Here is an 11,579-nt window from a genome sequence, read left to right as displayed (position 1 = left end):
ATAAAACCAACAAAAGATAGAGCTAGCTGAGCATTCACAGGCATTCTCCGTCCCCATTTCCCTTGTACGTATGACCAGTGACCAGCTGTTTTTTTTTTCTTTTTTCTTTTTTTTTTTTTCTTTTTTTTCGGAGCTGGGGACCGAACCCAGGGCCTTGCGCTTGCTAGGCAAGTGCTCTACCACTGAGCTAAATCCCCAACCCCGACCAGCTGCTTTTTAAATTTGTTTAAACAAGCAAAAAGTTGAAAGCTGGGCAGAAGTAGTGTAAGGGAGAAACTTGTTTTTAGCTCTCAGTTTCAGTCCATCGTAGTAGCAAGGTAAAAGCAAGGGAGCTAATGAAGGGGTCTGGAGCCAGGTGTGGGGATACCTGGCTTCCCACTTAGGAGGCAGAGGCAGGCGGATCTCTGAGTTCAAAGCCAGCCTGGTCTACAGAACAAGTTCCAGGTTAGCCAGGGCTACAGAGAAATCTTACCTCAAAAAACAAAAATGAAAAAAAATTTTGTGTGTGTATGCACACATGTATGTATGCACACATGTATATATGCACACATGTATGTATGGTACACCCTTCCTAGAGGTCCTGAGTGGAGTGGGTGGAACAAGCTTCCATTCCAACTCCTAGCTCCAAAAATGTAATCTCCGAGCCAAGGACAGAGGGCGTACTGGGTACTAAACTGATACGCAGACATTAGGCTTGATTGACATTTAGTGAAGTTTCAGAAGCGATTAGATGTGCTCCATTTTATATGAATGAATGTTTTGCTTGCAGGTAGGTGCCAGTGGAGGTCAGAAGAGAGCACCAGGCTGTAAGAAGACATTGGATTCCCTGGAACTGGAGTTAGGAATGGCCATGAGCTACCATGTGAGTGCTGGGAATTGAACCAGAGACCTTTGCAAGAGCAACAAGTACTTTTTAAAACTGTTTATTTTATGTTTGTGAGTACACCGTAGCTGCCTTCAGACACATCAGAAGGTATCAGATCCCATTACAGATGGTTGTGAGCCTCCCCGTAGTTGCTGAACTCAGGACCCCTGGAAGAGAAGTCAGCAATCTTAACCTCTGAGCCATCTCTTCAGCAATCCTCCCCTTCCCCGCCGGCCTCCTTTTGAGATAAGGTTTCTCTGTGTAGCTCTGGCTGTCCTGAAACTCAGACTGTAGATCAGGCTAGCCTGATCTCAGAGATCTCGAACTCAGAGAACTGCCTGCCCTTGCCTCCTGAGTGCTGAGATAAAAGATGTTGCTTTGCTAAGTCTTTAGATCTGGCAGGCTGAGTGTCCCTCAACCACATCCAAATGCTTACCTCATACGCATTGTCCTGTTGGCCAGAGCAGCTGTGAGCTGTGACGGTCTTACTACTTTGGCCTGACTTTGCTGGTGGTGAGCTCTCCATAGCCCTTCCTGGGCAATGATAACTTCTATTTCCTAAGTGTCATGATGTACCAACAGGTATCACCAAGTGCCATCTTACCGTGCCATGTCCCTCTTATGGGCAGTAGGCAGTCCACACTCATTTCAAGGCCAGGAAACACATGTTCAGGAAGTAAGACTGCTTCAAGGGAGCAGAGCAGATCAGTGATGGGCAAGGCTGGCCCAGGAGCCTGGGTGCCCAAGCACAGACAGGCGTGTCATGCATGTACCTGTGGTGCTGGAGCTCAAACCCAGGACCTCATGCAGGATAGACAAGTGCTCTACCAAGGAGCTGTAGCTCCAATGCTTCACTGTAGTTTTTACAAGATTTATTTATGTGGATGAACATTTGTGGGCGTGTATTTATAAGCACCACCAGTGTGCCTGGGACCAGAGCTCAGAAGCAGCATTAGATCCCAGCACTGGAGTTAAGAGTAGTTATGAATCACCATGTGGCTGCCGGGAATTAAACCAGGTCCTGTTTAAGAGTTCTTAGCTGCTGAGACATCTCCCTAGCCCATCATTTTGGATAGTTTTATTTTATTTTGCACACGTATGAGTGCGTGCACACCACAGCACATTTGTGCTGCTCAGGACAACTTGCGGAAACTGTTTCTCACCTTCCACTCTGTGTGTCTTGGAGCCAGAAGTCAGGTCTTCCGGCTTGGTGACTTTTACATTTGTAAGGCATCTCATAAGCCCTACTTTGTTTTGTTCCGGTTTTGAAGTTTCATTTTGTGTATCTCTGTGTGCGGACATGTGTGTAGTGCATGCAGATGTTGGTAGACAACTTGTGAGAGACCACTATCTTTCTACCATGTGGATCCTGGGGATTGGAATCATGTCAGCATGAAGTACCTTCACTGCTGACCCAAAGGCACTGTCACTATTCCTTAGCTGATATCAAAAGTCTGGCTTAGAAATAGAAGGGACGGGTTGGGGATTTAGCTCAGTGGTAGAGCGCTTGCCTAGCAAGCACAAGGCCCTGGGTTCAGTCCCCAGCTCCCCCCAAAAAAAAAAAAAAAAAAAACAAAAAACTAGAAATAGAAGGGACTTATTTCTTGTTGGCTGGGGACTTGATTCGTAGACTGCTTGCCTTCAGACCCAATGACAGTGACAACCAACTGGAGTCCAGTTGAGACGAAATTCCCCTCACCAGTACCTGAGGTAAAGGGAGCTAGGCCAAGGATGACCAGCTGACTCTAGGCCTGATGGAAGCTTTATTCAGACACCAGAGATGCCTTCTCTTTCCCACCACTTGGTTCAGTGCTTTGCAACATGATGTAGTAAGTAGTCAAGCTTTCAAAGAGAGCCTGAATCACCGTCCAGAAGAGGGGCCTCAGACCTGAGCAATCCCGACTGATCCAAGATGGCTGCTCCAGGCACACGTACTGCTCTCTCCAGATAGCTTACAGCACCCTGGGGCCTCACTGCCCTACCTCTCTTTCCTGGGCAGGCCCTCAAGGCACATGGCAGCAGTGACTATAAAAATTATGATAAGTGACACTCTGAGTTCAAGGTTCAATGAGAAGAAACACAAGCAGCCAAGGGCTCTTTTGTCTCCAGGAAGGCAGTGTGTGGAAAGGAAGGCTCCATCCTCCCTGGGAGGCAGCTAAGGCTAGGCCAGGCCCTGGATGTGTTTTGGGGGAGGACTGATGCCCAGCTCCTCCCGTAGGGCTGTCAGGGGCTGCTCCCAACGCTGTTCATAGTAGATGTTGAGGACACATGGGGCCCTGCGCCCGTTCTGAATCGCCCAAGGGATCAGCTCTGAGAAAAGCACCTGGAGGCTCCTGGAGGTAGGGTCAGCGGAGAGAAGAAAAGCCATAAGGCTCCCAAACGAACTCAGTTCTCAGTCAACCCTCCCTCACACCTAAGCAGATTTCAGTGAGGAAAGCTCCCACACCTCATAGCATACACCCTGAACGATGAAGCTCAGATTTAAATGTAGGGCTGTCCAATCCCAGAAACTGCATGCATCTTCATGCAGACCCTGTTCGTTCTGACCCAGCCCTTGAAGCCTGGCCCAAGAGACCCTGGGCTTCATCGACTCAGTTTCCTTTGCTGCCTCGTTCTCCCATCCTTTTTTTCTGGAGAGGCATAAAGCACCTGTAAGCCATCTCTCTGTCCTGGAGCCCCGGCCCTTCTGAGGTCTCCCCCGACCCCAGGAAACTTACTGAGCACGGAGACGGACGGGTCCGAAGAGTGCTCCCAGGATGCACATGGGAAGGCCAGTCTGCACAGCCTCAAACCACTTTACCACAACTTCTCCTAGAAGTAAGGGAGGGTAGGAGAAGTGCGGGTGAGGGGAGTCAGTGATGTCAAAATGGCCCCCGAGAAGCATGCCCACTTTCACACTGTAGGGTTTGGTGGGGCCGAGCTTCATCCTATGTAGGCTGTGGGGCATTTAGCTAGAAGTAAGAGAAGGCTGAAGAGGGGAGTCACAGGGACAGCATGCAGAGGATCTCAAAGGCTAGGCTGACAGCAGGCTGTACAGGCCACAGGGAGTTGCTATGGGTTTTAGAAGCAGGGATCCATGGTGACTAGATGCTGAGACAAGGACGGGGAGGCAGGGAAGGATGAGGATAGATGGGAGGGATGCTGCCAGGGCGCATACAAAGCAGAAGGCAGGACAGACGGAAGGAGCTAGTTGATAAGGAGGAGCTTGAACGGGGACTCTGCCTGGAAGAGACCTGGTGGGGTTCTGGCCATTGCCCACTCAGCTGGCTGTCCCATGGGCACTCACCGAGCATGTTGGTGGGCATCCCCAGCAGGGTGTGGAGCATATCATGCACCTCACGGTATCTCTGGATCACATAGGCTAGTTCTTCATCGTCCACAAAGCGTGTAGGTGCTCGTGTATCTGGAGAGACTTTCTGGAGAACACAACCCCTCCTTGGACTCCTTCCCATCAGCCTCCAGGGCCTTGCTGGCCTGCCACTAGTTGATGTTCAGCTGTATTCTCACTGAACACAAACTCTATCTGAGAATCCTGCAGTTGTTTCTACAGCTGCTAACTGGCGAGCCTCAGGTAGCGATTGTTCCCAACCCCCACTCCACCTTACACCTCTCATAATGCTGGCGGCCTGAGGGAATCTACAGCTTTAGTGAGGAAAGAGGGAGTGGGGATGAACTTCTGTTTTGTAAGCTGCATTAAAAAAATGAACAGACCAGGAGCTAAGGAGATGACTTGGTCAATAAAGTAATGGCTGTACAGCAAGAGGACCTGAGCCCTGTTCCCAACACCGAGTAATGAAGAAACAAAGAAAGCAAGCAGTCGCTGCTCAAGTGCCTGTAATCCCAGCACACAGAAGGCAGAAACAAGAGGCCAAGAGGTACCCCAGGGCTTGCAGGCCAGCCAGTTTAGCCAGATTGATGAGCTCTAAGTTCAATGAAAGGCTGACTTGAAACATAAGGTTGAGGAGACACTTGATGTTAATCTCTAAGATCTGCCCACACGTATACACAAACATGTACACGTAAAAGAAACACACTGCTGCTGAGCTGTAAACTTAGAAATGGCTGTAATGGGTCTGGGCATCTTCATGGATAGAGGAGGGTCAAGCACACCCTCAGCAGTCCATAAAACCAGGTAGAGTGGCGCATAGCTGTAATCCCCACAGTGGGAATAGAGATAGAAGAATCAGGAGTTCAAGGTCATCTTTACCTACATAGAGAATCTGAGCTTACCCTGGGCTATGAGCCTTTCTCAAAAATCAAAATACAGAGTAAACCCCAATGTCATTAAATTATTCCTATCTGTTTCCTTTTGCTTTTAAGGGTCCAGTAGGAAGATGTAAAGGCCCCATGTGGCTGGAGTTGTTTTGTATGCCTTGGGACAGGCTGCCCACTTTGCTCACTGTCATGATGCTGGTGCCTGGTGCAGGACCAGATGAACACTTTTCTCTCATTTTGTAGAGTCTCTTGCCACATAGCCCTGGCTGACCTTGAACTCATGGCAGTTCTGCCTCAGCCTCCTTAATGCTGGGTGTTACAAGGTGTGTACACTCCCAGCACAGGCTGATTATCCTCACTTACTCAACCCTGCTTCTCTGAGTCTGCATGGGTGCCCGAACACCCTGGGGTCAGATAGCTGGCCTGGTCCAACATGGCTTCAGCCACACAGAAGCTGATGGATTTGAGGTCTTTGTTGCCTCGGGGCAACTGGCACAGTGCTGTGCTCGGTGTTAACCTCTGGCCTTGCTGGGCCCCAAGACCTCATTTCTTCTTGCTGTGCTAAGAGGAAGCAACTGCAGCAACAGTGGCTGCTTTCACCAAGGACCAACTATGTGACGGCTCTACTGAAGTCCTTCACACAGACTATCACACTCTGTCCTTACAGTAGTTTTAGAGGTCGAGATTAACTTCAGAAATAGGTGAGAAAAATGTGGCTAGGAAGGTAAAGATGCCACAGCTGAGGTAGCCAGAACAAACTCTGCTGGCCTCCAAAGCCAGTAGCCTTGACACCCATTATCAATCCATCATATTAATGCCCCGGAGATGAAGAATCTGTCCTCTTTCTGGAGGATGATTTGTGCAGGGCTGTGAGACGGGGAAGAGAGGTGGGACATTACCCATGTTCCTTAAACTTGCCAAAGGATGACCACGCCTTTCAGCACTGCCAGCCTGAGCTCCTGTGATTTTACCTTGAACTTTCACCTAAATCTCTGTAAGGCGCAAGGTGCTCCTTCCCATTCTGTGGTTGGTTTCCTTGTTCTAGAAGGGCCTCATCTCCATGCCACCATAGTAGGGAATGTGTTAGGTAAGGCACCCAGGACGGCCCTGACAGACCTCCTCCCCAGCCCAGCCAGGCCTAAAGGCTGTGGGGAATACAGAGGCTGTCCCTCCCATGGTGGCACTTGGGGCAGGTTCCTCACTGATGAAATAACCTGCACCCTGGTGAAACTAGGGCAGGTTTTGCCCTGCCAAGGCAAAGGTGCTAGGAGAGGGTGAGAGGCAGCTTGCTGTCTGGGGGCCATTCCTTTATTGAATGGTGGTTTCCAACTGCTCATCAGGGATCTCTACAGTGCCCAGACACTTAAGGTTGCTACTACTGGATGGATGAGGGAGTCAACTGGCATCCGGGAGGGAGAGGTTGGAATTCCCAACCAAGAACGGCCCAGCCCACAGCATCAGTAGCATAACAAACACTAAGGACTTGTTCTACAGTGACCCTTTGTCACCCTCCTCCTCCTTCAGCCTGGCTGGCTTCTGGCTGGAGAGCCATTTAGCTTCGAGGAGACGTGGGTATGATAGAGGGAGGGGGCAGGTGGATAGGAAAACTGTATTATACTGTTCTTTCCTTTATTTCATTTTGAGAGAGGGTCTCTGTGTAGCCCTGGCTGTCCTAGAACTGTGTAGACCAGAGAGCTACCCATCTGGGATTACTATTTTCAAACTTTCCAATTACCTTTAGTAGCTCCTGTTACAAAATGCAGTTTCTTTCCCAAGGCCCCAGCACAACTATCAGCCTAACCTTTCCCTTTCCCCTACTCATGCCTCTGTCGTGTATTTTGTCTGTCCGTGGACTTATGCTGGGGATGGAGCCCAGGGCCCTAGGAATGTCGAGCTATCTACCACTGAGCTCTGCTTTGTTATTCTAATATACAAATGACTGCTTCTCCCGTATGTACATCTGTGCCAAATGTTTGCCTGCTGCCTACGAAGGCCAGAAGAGCGTGTTAGATCCCCTGGAACTAGAGCTAGAGAAGGCTGTGAGCGGCCATGTGGGCACTGGGGATTGAACCAGGTCCTCTGAAAGAGCAGTAAGCACTCTTAACCACTGAGCTGTCTCTCCAGGATGTGTGCTTGTGTTTTTTTGTTTTTTTGTTTTTTTGTTTTTTTTTGGTTCTTTTTTTCGGAGCTGGGGACCGAACCCAGGGCCTTGCGCTTCCTAGGTAAGCGCTCTACCACTGAGCTAAATCCCCAGCCCCGTGCTTGTGTTTTAAAGACAGGGTCTTGCCCTATAAGTAGGCATGGTTACTTCCTAGGTGGCCAAGGTTGACCTTGAATCCAGTGGTAACCCTCCTGCTTCAACCAGGCTTGTAGGAGCACATCAGAGCAATTGGCTTATGTGCTCATATGCACATGTATGACATGGGTGGTACCAGAGGTTGGTGTTTCTGAGACAGACCTCTAACTGCGCCAGGGGCCTGCTGATACCGGGCAGCTGGCTGGACAGTGACCTCCTGGGGTCAGCCATTCCTCCCTCCACAGCGTTAGGGTTGTGGGTATGAACTGCCAGGTCTGCTTTTACAAGCTCAGGAGCCCAGGTTTAAGCAGCAAGCACTGAGCCAGTGGAGCTATCTTCCCAGCCCCTGAGTCATCCTGCTTATTTGAGCTGTTTGATTCATCTGCTTAGAGTGCTCTTCCCCAAAACTCTACAAAGCTGACCATCTTCCAAGTGTCCCTGGAAAGGTTTCTCCTGACCAGTGAACCAGCCGTAGCTACCCTACTCCATCCAGAGATATCCTCTGCCCCATGTCTGGTTCCCTTAGCATGCCTGCCTGTAGGCTGAGGCTCACAGATGTTTGGCTATTTTAGTTCGGTGTGTTCCTCGGCTGAGCATGCTGTCTGGTGCATTCTAAGTTCTTAAGAAATACTTTACCTCGGGGCTGGGGATTTAGCTCAGTGGTAGAGCGCTTACCTAGGAAGCGCAAGGCCCTGGGTTCGGTCCCCAGCTCCGAAAAAAAGAACCAAGAAAAAAAAAAAAAAAGAAATACTTTACCTCAAAAAGCAGGAGGGATGGGGTCTTATATAACCCAGGATAGCCAAAAACTCACTATGTGGGTAAGGCTGGCTGAGTTTCTGATTCCCTTTCCTCTATTCTATGCAGGTTCAAGCTGAGGACTGAACTTGCTTTCTACGTGAACTTGGCTAATTGAGCTATATATTTTTTTTCACACACACATTTTTCATTTCAATTTTTAAAACTACTTTATTAACTGCCTTCGTAATAATAAGAGCACAAGCTCCAGGAGGTCAGGGACCTGGCTTGCTACATGGCAGCGCACGGAATGATGGGTGGCAGATGTGAGTAGTGAGTCTTTCAGTAGTTGGGAATCCCCTCCTACCACCATCTGTCTTGCCTGGTGTTGGAGAGTCCTACACTGGCCACAGCACAGTGGTTCCCAGTACTCTGAGTGGAATATGGCCCAGGGTTGGACTAGCTGTGAAGTTGTTTCACTGCTTGCTCTGTGACTGAGTCCTCATCATATGCAAGAGGCGTTGACAACAGGACTTACTAGAAAGGTCACTGGGAGGATCTAGCCAGATCACGTACTTGCCTGGGAGCTGGCACGCAACAGGAGGTTAGTAACCTCCAGTATTTGGTATGACATCATCAGACCATTCATCCATCACACAGAAAACATCAAAGCCTGAAAAGCACTCCTGCCTTAGTTGGCAGCTTAAGCATCCTCCGGCCCTAGGCTATATCCTCCCGTGCCACCCCTCTACCCTTATTGGGTACTGCGGGATACACAGAACCTGGAAACTCACATTCGCATTCAGGAAGCGCAGATACTCACGGCCCAGAGAGCCTTCAGGCAGGCTCTGGAGCTTACTTAGATCGAGGGTAGACAGTGAGATTCGGGGACGCTCTCTGAAAGATAGAATGTAGGAGGTAGGACTGGGTGTGTGCCAGCCAAGGCAAGTGAAAGGGTCACATAACGGAAGCTGAAGTGAGTACAGAGCTACAGGACACCTATGTAGTAGCCACAATCCCTAATGGAGCACGGCGATATTAGGGACTGTGGAGACAATCCCAACCCAGGTCTGAGCTGGTGCCATCAAAGGCACAATTCAGTCAGAGAAGAGGGGCCACAGACGTCAGGGGAGGGGATAGAGGACATTTGGAGAAGTACTGCTTGCCATTGAGAGCTTAATGCAGGCAGAGTCTTGTGGCTGACACTGGACTAAGACAACATATTGTACAACCCATGGGATTCATCCCCCACACACATACGTGTGCTCCTGGCTTTGAGCAGTGCCCTAGGCAATGCATCCATCCATGGTCCTCTGAAGGGCTCCTTCCAGGATGAAAACTGACACACCCCCGCCAAATGCCAAGGCAAAGCTGGGACCTACTGCAGAATCTGGGCACCCTCTGGATCCTTCTTCATCTGGTCCCTGAGGAATTTCAGGGTGTGGCATCCTGTGGTCTCCCCTAGAACTGCAACCATGTCTAAAAGGACAAAGATGGGCAAAGAGAAAGGATGGAATTTGTTTGTTTGTTTGTTTGTTTGAGACATTCTCTTTTTGTAGTACAGGCTGTCCTGGAACTCACTATGTCCACCAGGTTTGCCCAGACTCAGAGATCTTCCTGCCTCTGCTTCCCAAGCGCTACATTAAAGGCCGACACCATTAGGACAGCTAGCTGTTATTCTTGACATTACAAATCTATTGGAATATGGTGGCTTTCATTAACAGTATGAACCACTTTGTTAGCCCATTATCAAGACAGACTGTCATGTTTCCACCGACTAGTACAGGTCTTGAGATTGAATGGTGATGGACATCAGTAACTGAGCTGACACAGTGCATGCTTAGCACACTCAAAGCCCTGAGTTTTGTTCCCAGAATCATATAAACTGGGCATGGTGGCACACACCTGTACTACCAGCATTCAGGGTTAGGGAGGCAGGGCGATCAGAAATTCAAAGTCATCTTTGGCTATCTATGGAGTTAGGGGCCAGCTCAGTCTACATGAGACCATGTCTCAACAAAACAATTTTTTAAAAAATGGTGCTAGAGTTGAGTCCAGGTGCAGTCACCAGATCCTATATAAGCCACTTCACATGTCGTCTTTCTCTTCCTCCCATTTTCTTTTCTTTCTTCAAACAAGATTAATTGTGTACGGAATAAGAAGTTGGCCCTGAACTGTTTCAAAAAGAAAAGCCTGAAGATCATGATCCTTGACCTTACCAAGTTTACTTACTACCCAGTGAGAATGTTGTAATGTGGTGTGCACCTGTAAGTCATTCAGCCCAGAGATTAATATGCTTGGATGACAGATTCTCCCAAGACTTACAAAAAAAGAAGACCTGTAGATCTTACATTTCTTTCCTCCTCTCCTCCCTGTACCCAGCAGATTCGTAACAGTTCTGGTGAGAATCAGGCACCTGGTTATCATAAACGTTCCTAGGAGTTATAGGATAGGCACAGCCATGTTTGGATGCCCACAAACCAAGGCCTTGACAGAAGTCTGGACCGGCCGGAGCTTTCGAGACCGAGGAGTGAACGGCCTTACCGTGGCGATAGGGATTGTAGAGCGCCATTCCCGCCGCGCCGGCGGCCAGCAGCATCTTCTGCAGCGGCGTAGTAGGGATGTGGTCTGGGTACAGCAGGCGGGCGCCATGGCTCGCGGCCCTGAGGAGCACATCTGCGGGGCAGGAAAGAGGTTAAGGTGAGAGGAGCTCGGTTCCTCCGGTCGCCACGGATACCGGATCAGAGCTGCTCACCTACAGTTGGCCGCGTACGGTGCCGGAGACTGCGGTGGAGGCGCTGGGAGCGAAGCAGCAGGGTCGCCATGGCAGCGGACATCCGCGGTGGATGGGCGGGGCTCCTCAGGTAAGACGGAGGCCCGAGAAGTCAAAAGACTACTTGGGAACTGCACTCACTGTGGCTTTTTTTGATCGGAGATGTTGTAATATAGACAGGAGCATGAGAAGAAAAGCAACAAGATCTGTTTGCCACTGATGTAAGATAACTGCTGTGAACCAGGCGTTATTTATAACGTATGCCTGTCAACCCAGTATTTGAAAACTGGAGGCCGAAGGATCAGTTCAAGATCCTTCTTGGCTATTTCTTAAATTCGAAGACAGCCTGGTCTACTTAAGACCAGGCTACTTGAGACCTTGTCTCAAAAAACCAAGCCCATTGTGAATTACCGGTCACTCCAGCACTTGGAAAAGTGGAAAAGGGAAAATCAGGAATTTTCGACAACGTAGCAAGGGCAGCCTGGGATATATGAGAAATAAACAACTCCTGAAAGGGATTCCAAAAAGGACATAATAGAGAATTAGGTTGTTCAATATCCGGCCCTATTTCCTTCTGGGTTTCGTATTTTTCCCCGGAGGACAATAAGAAACGAACCTTTTCCGGCCAAGGAACCGAAGCCGCTGCCTACAGTAGGGACCACATTTGGGAAAGGACCACGTGGAACTTCCGTCCG

At 49.4% G+C, this 11,579-nt stretch overlaps 1 protein-coding gene across 4 annotated transcripts; it reads right to left on the bottom strand.

Moving 5' to 3' along the window:
• Positions 1 to 907: 907 nt before the first annotated feature.
• Positions 908 to 11,461, bottom strand: Coq4 (coenzyme Q4). 4 transcript variants are annotated; one of them, XR_010064672.1, is made up of 8 exons: positions 10,867 to 11,006; positions 10,656 to 10,787; positions 9,494 to 9,590; positions 8,906 to 9,008; positions 4,152 to 4,281; positions 3,583 to 3,676; positions 2,029 to 3,198; positions 908 to 1,032 (listed from the first exon to the last, which is right to left on the bottom strand). XR_010064672.1 is itself a non-coding variant. In XM_063284260.1 (8 exons), exons 2-8 carry the CDS (start codon positions 10,946 to 10,948, stop codon positions 3,027 to 3,029), a joined length of 810 nt encoding a protein of 269 aa, XP_063140330.1. In that variant the 5' UTR covers positions 10,949 to 11,030; positions 11,296 to 11,461; the 3' UTR covers positions 908 to 3,026. The 4 variants fall into 4 exon arrangements, 3 of the variants coding, with proteins under 3 accessions (XP_063140330.1, XP_038961510.1, NP_001026832.1); XM_063284260.1 differs by adding an exon at positions 11,296 to 11,461 and having other exon boundaries at positions 908 to 3,198; positions 10,867 to 11,030; XM_039105582.2 differs by lacking the exon at positions 2,029 to 3,198.
• Positions 11,462 to 11,579: the final 118 nt, after the last annotated feature.

The sequence above is a fragment of the Rattus norvegicus genome, chromosome 3, assembly GCF_036323735.1.
Source record: "Rattus norvegicus strain BN/NHsdMcwi chromosome 3, GRCr8, whole genome shotgun sequence".
NCBI lineage: Eukaryota > Metazoa > Chordata > Mammalia > Rodentia > Muridae > Rattus > Rattus norvegicus.
Note: the sequence above shows the minus strand (reverse complement) of the source record. Positions and strands in the feature narration are given on the sequence as shown.